Source organism: Orcinus orca, chromosome 10 (assembly GCF_937001465.1).
Source record: "Orcinus orca chromosome 10, mOrcOrc1.1, whole genome shotgun sequence".
NCBI classification, from domain to species: domain Eukaryota; kingdom Metazoa; phylum Chordata; class Mammalia; order Artiodactyla; family Delphinidae; genus Orcinus; species Orcinus orca.
This window is the reverse complement of record NC_064568.1, coordinates 53473102-53490090: the sequence shown is the minus strand read 5'-3', so window position 1 is coordinate 53490090 and position 16989 is coordinate 53473102. Positions and strand designations below refer to the sequence as shown.

General features: G+C 38.6%; 1 protein-coding gene and 1 non-coding gene across 2 annotated transcripts in view; both read right to left on the bottom strand.

The window, feature by feature from the left end:
- Window positions 1-16989, bottom strand: part of GADL1 (glutamate decarboxylase like 1) — a 362052-nt gene that overhangs the window by 77561 nt on the left and 267502 nt on the right. The window contains exon 15 of the mRNA XM_004279681.4: window positions 9546-9597. Coding sequence (XP_004279729.1) covers window positions 9546-9597 — 52 coding nt within the window. The remainder of the gene's footprint in view (window positions 1-9545; window positions 9598-16989) is intronic.
- Window positions 2954-3060, bottom strand: LOC117196539 (U6 spliceosomal RNA). The gene has a single exon (XR_004476775.1). It is a non-coding gene; the product is annotated as a U6 spliceosomal RNA (small nuclear RNA).

Below are 16989 nucleotides of genomic sequence, written 5' to 3'. Positions count from 1 at the left end.
CGGAAAAGAAGAAGTAAAACTGTCATTGTTTGAAGATGACATGATACTATACATAGAGAATCCTAAAGATGCCACCAGAAAACTACTAGAGCTAATCAATGATTTTGGTAAAGTAGCAGGATACAAAGTTAATGTACAGAAATCTCTTTCATTCCTATACACCAATGATGAAAAATCTGAAAGAGAAATTAAGGAAACACTCCCATTTACCAATGCAACAAAAAGAATAAAATACCTAGGAATAAACCTATCTAGGGAGACAAACGACCTGTATGCAGAAAACTATAAGACACTGAGAAAGAAATTAAAGATGATACCAATAAATGGAGAGATATACCATGTTCTTGGAAGAATGAATATTGTGAAAATGACTATACTACCCAAAGCAATCTACAGATTCAATGCAATGCCTATCAAATTACCAGTGGTATTTTTTACAGAACTAGAACAAAAAATCTTAAAATTTGTAGGGAAACAAAAAAGATTCCAAATAGTCAAAGCAATCTTGAGGGAAAAAAATGGAGCTGGAGGAATCAGACTCCCTGACTTCAGACTATACTACAAAGCTACAGTAATCTAGACAATATGGTACTGGTACAAAAACAAGAATATAGATCAATGGAACAGGCTAGAAAGCCCAGCGATAAACCCACGCACCTATGGTCAGGTAATCTATGACAAAGGAGGCAAGGATATACAGTGGAGAAAGACAGTCTCTTCAATAAGTGGTGCTGGGAAAACTGGACAACTACATGTAAAAGAATGAAATTAGAACACTCTCTAACACCATACAGAAAAATAAACTCAAAATGGATTAAACACCTAAATGTAAGGCCAGAAGCTATAAAACGCTCAGAGGAAAATATAGGAAGAACACTCTTTGACATAAATCACAGCAATATCTTTTTTGACCCACCTCCTAGAGCAATGGAAATAAAAACAAAAATAACCAACTGGGACCTAAGGAAACTTAAAAGCTTTTGCACAGAAACGGAAACTAGAAACAAAACGAAAAGGCAACCTTCAGAATGGGAGAAAATATTTGCAAATGAATCAACAGATAAAGGATTAATCTCCAAAATATATAAACAGCTCAAGCAGCTCAATATTAAAAAACCAAACAACCCAGTCAAAAAATGGGCAGAAGACCTAAATAGACATTTCTCCAAAGAAGATATACAGATGGCCAAGAGGCAAATGAAAAGCTGCTCAACATCACTAATTATTAGATAATGTGAATCAAAACTACAATGAGGTATCAGCTCACACTGGTTAGAATAGCATCATCAGAAAATCTACAAACAACAAATGCTAGAGAGGGTATGGAGAAAAGGGAATCCTCTTGCACTGTTGGTGGGAATGTAAATTGATACAGCCACTATGGAGAACATTATGGAGGTTCCTTAAGAAACTAAAAATAGAACTACCATATGACCCAGCAATCCCACTACTGGGCATATACCCTGAGAAAACCATAATTCAAAAAGACACATGCACCCCAATGTTCACTGCAACAGTATTTACAATAGCCAGGTCATGGAAGCAACCTAAATGCCCATCAACAAACAAATGGATAAAGAAGATGTGGTACAAATATACAATGGAATATTATTCAGCCATAAAAAGGAATGAAACTGGGTCATTTGTAGAGACATGGATGGACCTAGAGACTGTTATACAGAGTGAAGTAAGTCGGAAAGAGAAAAACAAATATCGTATATTAACACATATATGTGGAACCTAGAAAAATGGTACAGATGAACCGGGTGGCAAGGCAGAAATAGAGACACAGATGTAGAGAACAAACGTATGGACACCAAGGGGGGAAGGTGGGGTGTGGTGGTGGTGGTGTGATGAATTGGGAGATTGGGATTGACATGTATACACTGATGTGTATAAGATAGATAACTAATATTGAACATGGGAAAAATAAAGAAATGATTAAAAAAAAATAAGGTACTTTGTAATTCAAGTCAATTCCATAAACATTTATCATGAAACTACAATAGTCTTTACAGATCTACACAATTTATACTTGGTTTTCTAATTTATGATTAATTTGGTTTCTCTAGAATAGAATGTACTGGCCTTCAAATTGTTTAATCATCTAATGTGAATAAATCTTTTTGTGAATAAATAAAGTCACTGTGGTTGATTAGAAAGTAGAAAAAAACAGTTATTATCTGTCACTAGATTCTAGGAATTTCCGTCTTTATATCAACGAAGATTTTTTTCCAGGTGCCATTTATGTCAGTTATCAATTTATTGCCTCTCAGCTCCGAATCCACCCGTTCTTTATGTTCTCCAATAATGGAGGTGGACTCTATAAATATTTCTCCTTGCCATCTGGTCCAATCGGAGACTTTATCACCAGAGGGTGCTGGAGGGACACGGAGAAGGAAGAGGTGTCTCCTCCTGGTCACGTGCACTCATCTCATGGGGCTCCTGCAGTAGGAGGGGCTCTTTTCAGCAGTTTTGGTGACCAGCAGCAAGTGGCCCCTGACAGCTTCCCCCAGCACCACGCCCTGTGGCGGCTTCACAGCAGCCTGGTCACAGGAGGATGACCATACATGGTTTTTCTTGCACACTCTCCTCCGGGGACTTCATAGGGAGGGCTGCCAGCGATGCACCTTGCCTTGGATGGCTTGAGTGAGTTCTAAAATATGGCAGTGCCCTGATAGCAGTGTCCTCCAGCACTCCAGGAGGTGGACTCCTAGAGACCCCACCTGTGTGACACCTTGGGGGACTTCCCTGTCACATTGGGAGCCACATTGCACCCTCTCCAACCTAGTCTGGATCTCAGCCCTGGGTGGGGGTGGCCTCTTGCTCAGTGCTCTATCTCCGTTCTAGGAGTGATGTCTGTTCTTTACAGTATCTGCTATTTCTGTATTTTTTAGGGTCTCTTGCGAGGCAATCTCCCATGACTCCAATCAACTGTTAATAATTCTTTTTTTAAAATATGGAACTCTTCACAGATCTGCATGTCATCCTTGCACAGGGACCATCCTAATCTTTTCTGTATTGTTCTAATTTTAATGTATGTGCTGCTAAAGCAAGCACGATAATTCTTTACATTGCACTTTCCCACTTCAGATTACTGTGCAGTTTTTGTCTTTTTATTGGACCCTAATACATCATTAAATAAGCCATTCTTTTTCATTTGCATGGCAACATTATGAATCATTTTGTAATAGTTTCTATCTGCTACCAGATCTGCTCTATATATTATGTTAGGACCTAGTCCTTTTGAACCACCTTTTATATTTTCTTCCTTGAATAAGTTTCGGTTTATATATATATATATATATATATATATATATATATATATATAATTTTTTTTTGCGGTACACGGGCCTCTCATTGTGGCCTCTCCCGTTGCGGAGCACAGGCTCCGGACGCGCAGGCTCAGCGGCCATGGCTCACGGGCCCAGCCGCTCCGTGGCATGTGGGATCTTTCCAGACCGGGGAACAAATCCGCGTCCCCTGCATCAGCAGGCAGACTCTCAACCACTGCGCCACCAGGGAAGCCCGATTTAGATATTTTGGAAGTGACAAATCTGTGATATCTTTGCCCAGTCTGTTTTAGAATGGTATGGCTCTAGTGCTATGATATTTGAAAACTGGTGAAGCCTTTTTGACATTTCATTTCATTGGAGGAAATTTGATGCTCCCTTTGGTGGAATACCTTTACTATAGGCATTCCCCAAATTATTAAAACTTGGAAAAAACATCCCTTGAATATCCACTAGGAACATATTTGAGTTTTCCTGTCTCTTTGCCTCCGTAGCTTTTATTTTATATAGACTCTCTTCAAGTAGCTTCAAAGCAGTAAAGTGTATTTTCAGAGTAGAACCATTCACATGCCACTTAATTCCATACATATATAAAAGTCTGACCTCTTGGGTGTCTTAGGACCACAATTAGTCCATATTGTCTAACACCACCACATTGAGAAGGCATAATAGGGAATCCAAGTGTCTAGACCAGATGGATGATAGAGAAGGGTACAAAAAACCTGTAGCAGTCATTGTCATCATCTTTAAAAATTCATGGAGAAGTAGAGAAGTGTCACCAAAGAAAAGATGGGTTCATTCTATCCTGATTTTCAAAGAGAAAGAAAGGAGATATATTCCAAGAAATAAAGCCAGTGCTTTGATGTCAATTCCAGCAAGGATTATTGAGTAAATAATATGAGACCCTTGGGGGAAAAAAAGTCAGTGGTCACCAAGATACAGTACCTTGTATTCTCTAAAACTGAGCTTTGTCAAAAGAAATTCATCTCTGTTGCTGAAATATCATTAGATCACAACGATGATGATGATTAATAATAATAAAAACTAGCAGTATGCTTTTTAATAAGTATAAATGTAGACTCTAGCACATAGACTGAAATGATCAATCATGCAAATATAGAATGGAGAAGGGGGTCATGATGGATTTTACCTGACTTCAAGCTCACAAGTTTTAAGTAACTGATTAGACTACTGAAAAATTCCAAAGGCAGCACTTAGTAGCACAAAAAGCCTGGGTTTTGGAGTCACATGGATGCAGTTTGAATCCCAACTTCACCAGGTCTTTGCTTGGACAAGTGTCAAACTCTCTAAGCTTCAGCTTCCTAATCTATAAAATGGAGATTATATTGTCTACCCCACAGAGTTGGTTTGATGAGTAAAGAGATTATTTCCAACATTTACCACCACATCTGGCACACAGAAGGCACTCTACTAGTGTAGTGACTATTATTTGGAACTATATTGGTAGAAAGATGTGCTTTTCAAGTGGATAAACAGTCCCACTTGAAAATCTTCACTGGGTGAGACACATCACTGTGTTAATTTCTGCCTACAAATTAGAAGGGGAACATAAAAAAGTTATAGCATGTCCAAAGAAGGGCAACTGAAATGTTCAATTCCATATGATCTAAACACAGAATATAACTCAAAATTTTTATATGTTCTAGATATTGGACCAGGCATTGGGATGAGAAACATGACTTACATTTTATGCTTATCTCCAGGAACTCAGAGAGCAGTGATAAAGCTAGGTACAGGCAATCAAGCTGCAATGGTATGGGTATTTTAAAAGAAGAAATTTCTCATAATCCGAGAAATATTCCTGGCAAAGCGAATAGTACACAGGTAGAAGCTGGTGTATTCAGGGTGACGGCAAGTACTTGGAATGACTAGATGGCAGGGTGTGCTGAAGAGGGGTTATGCTGGAAACAGAGATGGGCATCCTTTCACAAAGGACTTCCTCACTGGCCATGCTGGGGAGTCTGGGCTTGATTCCAGAGGCAACTGGAGAGTTTCAGTCTAGGGGACAGATTTCATTTTATTAGAAAGCCCACAGGGTGGCTGCAGTGTGGAGATGGGATAAAGGGGTCTAAGACTGGAAGCAGCAGATGAGTTGGGAGACAGCACCAACCTGAGTGGTAAGGGGAGCCTGAACTAAGGTGGTGGCTTTAGGAGTAGAGAAGGGAAATAGGTGAAGACAACATCGAGACTTTGGTTTAGATAAATCATAGTTCTAATGAAAAAGAAGAAGATGGATCACAGTTCTAATGGAAAAGAGTTCCAAAAATTCATCTGGAAAATGAATTTATCAAAATTTTGGTAAAGAAAATGGCTACACTTCAGCTTTAGAAATGATGAATTTGAGGTGACTGTGGGAGTCTGGAAAATTCCAGGACATACCTATATACAAAGGACTGAAGCTGAGGAGACAAGTCAGGGATGGAGACATTATTGAGACTATTGATGACAAAGCTCTAGACATGGATAAAACATTTCAGGGAAATGGACACAGGAAAGGGCCAAGACAAAAGAATGGAGAGCATTTAAGCAGTCCCCAGATGAAGAGACCTTCACACAGAGACTTAGAAGAGAAAGTCACATGGAAAGGAGAAAAACTGGGAAAGAAAGTTAAAGGAACCAAGACAGGAAAGAAGTGGATAATGGTGCAAAATGCTGCAGAAGTCCAAGAAGAAAATTAAAGGATGTGCACTGTATTTAGCAAATAGAAGGTTGTTATGATCTAATAAAACTATATAAAAACTATATTTAAAAAACTGTAAGTTGCAATGTGCTTGATACATATCAAATCCTAATAGTAGGATTCAGTAAGTATTAGAATATGAATATTTAGAGCTCCCTGGAAGAGGAATAAACTGTGAATTCTCTTACACAGGAAGTGTTCTGGCAGAAGTTGACTTCCTGTTACAAGAACTATCAAGAGAAGTTTCCTGCACTGAGCAGGAAGTTGACTAGATGTCCTTGAAGATCCTTTGTAACTCAGAAAGTCTATGAAACCTAAATAACTCTTTCTAAGGCAGAACTCAGGAAGAGAAAAACAAAAAGTTGAATAATTAGGACTCTCCCAAGAGATCAAAATAAACATGTGAATGATAGTATATACCGCTAAGAAAACATATTAGATCTTAGATCCAACATGGAAAAATAAAGATAGGATTTTCAGGGGCCTATGAATAATGCAGAATTCCTTTGAAATGATAAGTTTCAATCATCTTCAAGAAGATATGCATTACTTTTGTTCTTTTCAGGGAAAGATATTCAAGTACTAGATACTCTGTGTGGTTGTGTTCATTTACTGTTTGTAATGTTCCACTTAACACTCTCACTGCCATCTGCTTCACAGTGAAATATACATATATATCATTATAGACTTTGTTTTTTCCTAAATTGAAAACCTTGCAGTTTTACAGACCTGGGCTCTCATCAAACCTGTGTATCTCTTCTCTTAAGTATGCATTAGGGTTATATTTAATCAGTGCAAGGAAGGCATTTGTTAACAAAAAGAGGCTAATCAATTTGACACTTATATGTGAAATTCAAGGTCTAAATTTACTTTATTTCTCTAAATGGATACAGAGAAAAGAGGCAAATGCAGATCACATACAAAATCCCTTATAAGTAGGAATTCTGGAGGATCATTGAAGGAGCCACCTTCCCTGCTTTGGGGCCATCTGGCTCCCACAGATAAAATATCCAGGGCAGAAGGCTGCCTAATACTTAAAATCCACCTTAACTTTCATTACAAGGATGTGAATGTTTGCATTTCCCTAAAGATGATGGCAAGAGGTTCCTCCCTCAATTTTTAAGCCTTTAGGAAGGTATATAAATAACTTTTAAATCAGTTCATTTTTCTCGTCACTTTTTCTCTCAGCTCTATCAAAAGACTGTGCAGTTCTGAGGTGTACAGCACTTTTCTTAAGACCTATACCTCCCACAGCTAGAGAAATAAAAAAGGCAATTCAAACTTGAGAAAATAAAGAGGTAATGCAACCTCAAGAAAATAAAAAAGGTGATTCAAACTCAAATTCAATCCAGTCAGATAGCTCTTGTTTCATCCTTACATGGTAAGTATGCATCTCTAGAAAATACAGACATTTTCTTCTGTAGTTATAATGCCATTGTCATGTCTAACAAAATCAGTGATAACTCCTACCAGTTCATATTAGAAATTCCCCAACTGTTTCAAAATTTACTTTTTACAATTGGCTCCCTCAAACTAGGGTTCCAACAGGTGCATATGTTGCCTTTGGCTGTTCTGCCTCTTAGGTTTCTTTGACCCCGGAAGTGATCATCATCACACTCTCCTTTATTTTTCCTCATGCCACTGACCTGTTGAAGAAACCAGGTCAGCTGTACTGTGGAATGTTCCACATTCTAAACTGGTCTTCTTGCTTTTTAGTGGTGTTACCAGAAAGTCGTTTAAATATGGACTCTTCTGCTCTTTTTGCAAGTTCCTTTATATCCCTAGTTTTCAGGGAGTCTGGATTCTTAGAAGCTTCTGATCAGATGCCCCCTTTGCAGACAGTGGGAGAATCCACGGCCAGGAGTCTCCGGAGCAGTGTTTCCCGAAGTCATCTGAGGACCACCATCACATCTCACCCAAGTTACTGCAACAGTCTCCACCTTCTCTCGCTTATTCTTTTCTTGTCCTCCCCTCACCACCACCCCCTCCCTCTCTTCTCATGACATCCAGCACCATCTTTCAAAATGGAAGTCAGACTCCTCTCTGCTGAAAACTTCTCCAAAGATTACACTTGGAATAAAAGGCAAAGGTCTTTACCATGACCCGCCTGGCTCCAGCAGATCTGGTCTCTGCCAACCTCTCCACACTATCACCGACTATCTCTCCCCCTTGCTTAATGCACCTTCTTTTGGCTCCTCAAACACACAAAACTCTTCCTCTCACTGTTGTGGTCTCTCCTGTTGTGGAGCACAGGCTCTGGATGTACAGGCTCAGCGGCCATGGCTCACGGGCCCAGCCGCTCTGCGGCATGTGGGATCTTCCGGGACCGGGGCATGAACCCGTGTCCCCTGCATCGGCAGGTGGACTCTCTACCACTGTGTCACCAGGGAAGCCCGCACACAGAACTCTTTTCAGCTTCAAGCCTTGGCGGTTGTTTGTTGATTCTATCTAGAATGCCTTTCCCTCAAGCATCTGTGTGGCACGCTTCTTACCATCATTCAGCAGGTCTCAGCGCAGAGGCAACCCCAGAGGGCCCTACCTGCATCCCAACCAAAAAGGCCACCACCATCCACACCCCCCATTTCAGCATTTTACCCTATTTATTTCCATTATAGTACTTCCCATATCTGGAACTGTCTAATGAGTTATTTGTAATTACTTATTATCTTTCATGAATCTGTTCTACTGTTTTCTTAAGACTTCCCCCAACTTGATGTTTCCCATGTAATAATTTGCTTGTTTATTGCCTGTCACTTTCCTTTTGAATGTAAGCACCATGAGAGTTGGGAACTTCCCTGTCTTATATCTCTAGCACGTAGCAATTGCTCTGTAAATCTTGTCAAATAAATGAATACCAAAAACTAGCCAGATTGCTTATATACAGGATACACTCCTAGGCTGCAGTCTCTAAGTGATTTTTATTATGTTAAAAATTGCTATAAAGTATATGCTATAAGAAGAGCTAAGCAAACCTCACACGTTATATTTCTTAAAAATCAGAATTAAATAATATTCTTCATATTTTCTAACCATATATTTTAGAAAAAAACCCCAATAATCTCTATCTTTGTAACCACCATATTTCTTATATATAGCAAACAATCCAACAACAAAATGACTTATTTTGCCATTGCTCCAAAGCTAATATGCTCTCATTATTTTATAAAAAGAGAAAACTATATGCATTATTGTACATTCACTTAATTGATTTTTCACAGAAGCACCACTATAGCACAGTTGAATATTTGCAGTACAAGCATTATGCAATTTATATATCAAGATACAGGTCATAATTTATTCAGTATTATCCTTGGTAATTATTATTGAGCACTGTAATTTTCAATACTTAAAGGCAAGTGTGTTCTCTGAATCCAACAAAGGAAAAATACTCACTAATAGAGTAAATTAACATAATGGACTCTATGAATTAAGCTAATGGCTTGTTTCTAAGTCTGCAACACAAAAACCAATGAAATATAATAGATTAGAAAATTACCACCTTCATCACTGTTGACTGACAAAATCACAAGCACAATTCTGTAATCACTTACTTCCATCAGTAATTTGAATCCTTCTCTTTTCTTGATTTCTTCTACTAGGTACCTAAAAAAAAGTCACAGTAATATTTATAATCTTCAATCTAAAAAATCCATGAACATGGCTGACATACAATAAAACTATAATTTCTGATGCAGAGACAAGGCTTAAAAATAAGTAAGGGTACATGTACAGGCACAGGTCTGTATTTAGACGGATACACCTGAGCCTACTGCAATTCACTGGGGCCTGAGTAAAAAGGTACATCTCTTTGATGAGATGATGTCTATCTTACATGTTAGCATCAGACTTCAACCCAAGTGTGAAAGCCACACAAAGTAGATTGGATATATGTCTCATTCATATTCTAGATGGGAATTTAGCATAGGTACTTAAATTATCTAGCTGGCTTGGTGGTAAAAGTTTTTGGTGTTTAGTCTTGCTTGTGTGTTCTTTTAAGATCAAGGAAGTGCAACACCATTCTTCCCCAGGCCAGGCCAGAGGGAAGAAAGACTGATCACTGGTATCATGCTAAAAGTAAGTGGGTTGTAGCCACTGATAGAATGTCTATGAAGTTATCTTGAATGTCAGGGAAAAAAGAATTATCATGCCATAAGCAAAGGGCACAGCTACATGAGATATGGAATGTGATGGAGAAAAGACTAAAATGACATTGAGAATGAGAGTAAATGAACACTGACTCTGCCCCACTGGGCTTGGTTATTGTCTAAATAAAAAGATAAACCTTCTGAACAATTGGCCTTGAAAACTAGTGATTTGTTCATGAGCTTTGAAAAGTTCATAACACTTGACCCAGTATTTCAAACTTGGGGGTCAAATGTAAGGAAATGATCGGAGGTGCTGACAAAAAATTACTTTCCAGGGTATTTTGCAATTTTATATGTTATAGCCAAAAAGAAAGGAAGGAAGGAAGGAAGCAGGCAAGCAAGCAAGCACTGGCTTTGAAAATCCTGTCCGGTCATATAGAATTATGGTACAATCATATGGAATTGATTGTGTAACTAAATTACATATATTCAATTAATACTTAAGGACAACAAAGAAATGCTCCTCTTTGGACCTCAATTCCCTTACCTGTAAAACTGGAATAACACATTCTGATTTTCCAATCTCAAAAGGACGTTGTAAAAAATTAAATAAAATCATATGTAAAAAATTGTATAGAATATAAACTGTGGAAATGGGGGATTATTATTACTATGTTTATTTACTAAAGGATATTCTAGAATGTGGATATGAAATACACCAGTTAATGGGATGAAGTTCTTTTTTCCCAAACAATTTTTTTAGCTTTTTGCATAAGGTTAAGTATTGGTGCTTAGCATACAGATTATATCATCTTTAAATTATAAAATATCTTAAAAAATCCTATCGGTATTAACTGGATAATATAAATCTTTTATTTTGAGCAATAATGTTGTGACACCACACATGTGCGTGCGTGCACGCGCGCGTGCACACACACACACACACATATTCACAAAGTATTTGATGTTCTTTCTATATACTCCTTTCCCTGAACGTGTTTTCAGGAGATGTCATGTAGCTGTAAAGTTTTTACACCGTTAGCACACAGCCTAACTTTCGATAAAAGCAATTCCAATGGTCAATAAACATTAGAAAAGATGTTCAAGATCACTGGTAATCAAAGAAATGCAAATCAAAATAACAATACTAAACCTGCTGCCCAGAGGACACTGGAAACAAATTTAAAGAGGGACAACATCCAGTGCTAGTGAATGTGATAGAAAGCTGCTATAAACCTTTCAAAATTAATAATACTCGTAGCTTCTGATCCAGCAAACCACTTATGAGATGCTGGTCAACCAGGAAAACCTCATCAACACTAAGACAGATAGATAGAGAGATAGATAGATAGAGATAGACAGAGAGAAAGAGAGAGAGAGAGAGAGAGATGCATACACAAATGTTGCTGCATCTAAATCTACATGTGCATGTGTATGTGTGTGCATTCCATACGGAATAATTAGAAACAAGATTAATATCCAGAAATTGGCAAAGGGTAAAATAAAATGTATTATAGCAACACATGCACTACGATGCAGCTATTAAAGAGGATGGATTATATCCACTTCAATTAAACCACAGGGATGCTCATGATGTATTAGTAAGAGATGAAAGCAAGGGACTGAGAAATGTAGATAATATGATTCTGCTTTTTAAGAAAATGTAAAAAAAAGAAAAAGCATAAGTGATCCCTCTCCACATGTATATATGATCATGGAATGAAGACCATATCCTAAAGACATCCTTGATGTCTACCTGAGGAACAAGAAACAGGATGCAGTGGGGAGGTAGAGACTGTTTACTCTCTTTTTATATCTCTGCAAAGCTTCATAGGTGTGGTGACTCATAATTTTTGAAAAGGAAATTAATAAAAGAAAAAAATACAAATCACAAAACAAAATAAATAGACATATACAACCTTTATCTATACAAGGAAAGCTTCATGAACCCTATTATTTCTTACCTTTTCAGGCACAAATATAACGACAATCTGCTAACTCGGTGCCATGATTCCATTCTGAGGGGGCCTGCGCTAATCCTGGATACCCCCAGGTTATGAAATCCAGGCAACGACTCTAGAAAATTCTAGTTGTTCAGTTGATCAACTTTGTGATTCTAGGCAAACTCCTCAGACTCCCTGAGCCCTCCTCAGTTTCCTCATGCACGTAATGGAGATGTGGAACTAGATTTGTAAACTCCTTCCCCAACAGATAAGACTGTTAAGATGAAACTTCGACACACTGCCCATAGTCTCAGTTTAAAATATCTGTCAAGGGCTTCCCTGGTGGCGCAGTGGTTGAGAGTCCGCCTGCTGATGCAGGGGACACGGGTTCCTGCCCCGGTCCGGGAAGATCCCACATGCCGCGGAACGGCTGGGCCCGTGAGCCATGGCCGCTGAGCCTGCGCATCCGGAGACTGTGCTCCGCAACGGGAGAGGCCACAACAGTGAGAGGCCCACGTACAGCAAAAAAAAAAAAAAAATCTGTCAAACTGGCTAACATTGCTCCTGGGAGAAAGGCATCCTAAGGCAGAGCTGAATCATTTCAGTTAAAACTCTGCCTTTTGCAAACCACGTGGATCAATGCCTCCATGCAGTCACTCTCAGAACCTGTAAAGCCCAGTGTAACGAACAACTGAGGGTGGAGGTGATTTGGATAAAGAATTATAACAATAATAAAAGGTTTACACCAGAGTTCCCAAACTATGTTCCTTGGTACACCATGTTAATAGGTTTCCCACATGAAAGTGTTCCATTTAAATAAATTTGAGCAATGCTAGGCATATCCATTAGATTGCTTTTGCTTAAAATTAGAAGTGTACTTGGCTGAATTCATGAGAACATTTATTGAGCTGGTTGGAAAGTTCAGTAACGTCACCAAGAAACAGGCATTTTCTATTATTTCAGCCTGCCATGTTCAGAGTGTTAGTGAATTCACTGGTGTTCACAAGATGGCAGCCACAGCTCCACACATCACATCCATATGTGACAGTGTCCCAGGAAGAAAGAGAGGAGGCTGGAGCAAAATGCATTTTCTCTTAATTTCTATTTAGGTAAGAATATTTTCCTCAGAAGACTTCATAGAATTCTTCCTGTATCTTATTGACTGAACCTAAGTCATATATCCATCCCTAAGCTAATGACTGGCAAAGGGGATACGCTTAGGTCAATGTTCCCAGCTGGAATATTGCTATCTATATAAAATTGAGGTTCTGTTGGCAAGGAAAAAGGAAGAATGGTTTTTGGATGAACAGTGAACAGTGTCTGCCTACTGGCTAAAGTTTAAAATGTTCCTATATTACAAGCCCCTCAGAGCCTTTAATGTGCTAATGAACACTTTGAATCTCCAAGAGAGGACCAATGTATTGGTTAGCATTGTCAAAACATATTTGACCGTGGAAACATTTTTTGGAAGAACATCTATTAAGATCTCCTGGAAGTCTATTATCCCATGGAGTGTAGGTTCAGAAATGCTAGCATAAAGTGCCTCTTCTATAGGGTACCTACCCTCTTCTTAAATAAATGCTTAGGGACTTTCCTGGTGGTCCAGTGGTTAAGAATCTGCCTTCCAATGCAGGGGACTCAGGTTCAATCCCTGGTCGGGGAACTAAGATCCCACATGCCGCAGGGCAACTAAGCCTGCACGCTGCAATTTCTGAGCCCGTGCCACAACTAGAGAGAAGTCCATGCGCCACAACAAAGATCCCGCATGCTGCAACTAAGACCCAACACAGCCAAAAATAAAAATAAATTAATTAAATTAAATAAATGCTTAAATGAAATGAGTTTTGGGGGAGGGGATCCAAATAAGGTTTAAGTTACTTCTGCCTACATTCATAGGATGATTTATTCCTCGCAACTTTTCAGTATATGGACACAGTCTAAAGATAAAATACATTAAAAAAAACAACTCTATTCTTATCTGATACAAGCCAGAAAAAAAAGATATACATTGAGTTTTTTGATAAAACTCAGGAACCATAAAACACTTCTACCAAAAGGCATCCAGGTAAATGGGTTCAAAAAGCAACAATAGTGTCATAAAATTCACAGTCCTTCCCACTAAGCTTAGCAAAAAGAGAGAAGAGAGAAAAAAATACACATTAGTAAGTTTTCACCAATCCTACTGGGTAAAAAACTCATTTTATTAAGATCCTGGCTTAGTTTTGAAATGTACATTAATGAAATCTTGCTCTGAAACATTTCCCTCCTTAGTTCCATGAGTCCATTTAACAGTTGTGCATTTCACTTGCCCTTTTGCAGGACATACAGTCCTTTCCAGAAATAGCCTTTCCAGTCCCTTTCTCAATTCACCAGCCACTTGGAGTCTCCCTGGAGCGCTCTGGACCAAGTGCCTCTCCCAGTCTCATCTCATTTGAAATTTCTTCTGATGCAATGGAACCTCCCAGAACTCCTGGGATTTTTTTCCATATGCTTTCTGTATGCTCTGCATATATGAGAACATATTGCATGGCATGTGTGATTCATCACAGACACCTACATGCTACATTTTACAGCATTGTGATGTTTTTAAAATTACAAATATAAAGAAAAAAATGAAAACGTTGGCCCTTCTATAGTCTTCTAGACTCTCTCCCTCTCCTCACCTAGAGAAATACACTAGCACAAAATTGCCTTGTGTTACTGCTTACCTTTTCCATACTGGTACCAATAAATCCCTCAGTGTTCATGCAAGTCAGTGAAATGAATTCCATCTGAGAGATTACAGAGATTGTGTGTCAGAGGAATAGATAAATGATACACTGGAGACCTAGCAACATAGCAGAATGGGAGTTCCTGACCTGTTTCTTGTTCTTGAAAAGACTTACACACATGACTCTTCTAGATTTGTTTTAAAAATCACCCCTTAGTGAATATCCATTTAACTTGAGTGTTGTAACAAAGGCCTACAAGGTGCCCTCAGCAACCAGTAGCCCTGGGTACTGTAACACGTTTTCAACTTTTCTAACTAGATATCAGAGATCACAATCACCTTGTGCCCGAAATGGTGGTTTTAATAAACCTCAGCCTTCTGGGTTTCAATTATGCTTAATAATCACATGCTGCTTTAGGTTCCCAATGTCACTGGTTTTCCAACAACCAAAGAAGAAAGCAAGTTTTTTGTCATTAATATTTCTTGAGAGAAATGTTATCTCATCCATTGGCATGACAAGGGTCAACTGGAAATTAGGGAAAGCCTCAGAGATCTTCTAGGAACTAATTAGTTCCTTCTTGCTGGATTTCTGACAACTCATAAAATAGGAATCATTGTCCTCTTGAAAAGGTCTGCTGTTGCTTTCCCAAGGGAAGAGGGAACATCTGATCAGGGTGATGGCTGTCCATTGGTCCATCAAAATCTGGTCATTAAATCTTAAGGTCAATATACAAATTTTAAAACTAAGTTCCATTCAGATTCAGGAACATGGAAATGTTGTTTCTATGGAATCAGTGCAATCCTTACTGCAATATGCCAGGGGAAAAGACTTGCACAGCCTTCTCTGTGTTTAAGAGACCTGACCTAGGTAGGGCCTGTGGGAATGGGCATCTTATCTCCCTTAGGCTGCTGATGACAGATGTGTACCACAAATAGTAACACAATTGTCATCTGCAGCTTTACTTTGCTAGAGTTGTTATCTACTGGAGAAAATCATACTTCTTGGAAACAAAACAGTGTTGGTCTGACCTAGAAATTAAGCCAAATATAGTCTTTTGACAGTGGATGAGAATCATTTTTATTAGGTAAACTGTAAAACAAGTGGCTGCAGGTCAGTAGGCTTGATGAGAAATGGTATTTTAACTCCCACCAGCCAGTGGTTTGAACCGATTATGCTGGCTCATATAGAGTATGGTAGTATAGAGTTAGTTTGTACTGGCTAGTGAGAGCCAGTTGTTAAATAATCAGAAATTTACCAGCCGCGACTGTTGGTAGCTTGCAATTTTCCACAGTGGGAATATTTACACCATGGAAATTGGCAGACATTACAAATTGGGGCCTTTTTCCCCTCCTGAGAAACAGTTTATCAGTGCACAACTGCACATAGGCTCCAACTAATAGAACAGACCTCAGAATTCAGAAAATGCTTCCTCTTTCCTAAAAAGCAGAACCACATTCAATTTGAAAAGACATAAAATCATGAAAATAAAGCACTTGTGTTGCTAATATGAAATAATTCTTAATCCCAGAGAAATGTTCTCCAAGTTTATAATTTCACATTCATTCCAAGTGACATGCCTAAAAGGACTCTTCCTTGGCACCTGTCACTGGGGATGGGGGAAGATGATGGCTTTTGCCCACCCCAGGAATGGACTGTTGGATATCAAGAATGTGGAAAGTTAAGGCAAGAAAACCATTATGACTAGTGGCATGACAGAAAAGGGATTATTTTAAATATAGGTCACAGAGTCTGCAGTGATGCTAGCTGAAATGTTAATTCAATTCAATTCAACTTGACAAACATTTACAAACAATGTGCTGTTGAACTGAATTGAAATGTTTACACTTATCCTCCTGTGATATTTCTCTGCAAAATTAGGAAGTAACCTTAGACTATAAATTAAATTCCACCCTGAGATGAATGTTAACTTTGTAATAAATACGGTCATCAAATATTTACATCTAGCCTTGTTTCAAGACACCTGTCATCGAATTACTTAGCAGCTTTGATAAAATAATGCAGAGTCTAGCATACTTAAATAGTATGAGAAAAATACAAACAAGGGAACAGAGCTTCCTGAACTTTTAGTTTAATGGGCAACTATGGATATTTGTGGTAGACAGTTTCATGTTTTCACCACTGTGTAGCTATCTCCCCACTTCTGACGAAGGCACTTTATCCCTGCTTCTAACAGAGGTACACTCCTCACTCAGTGTCAGTATATTCTATATACGTAGGAGGAGTCGACAGTCTTCC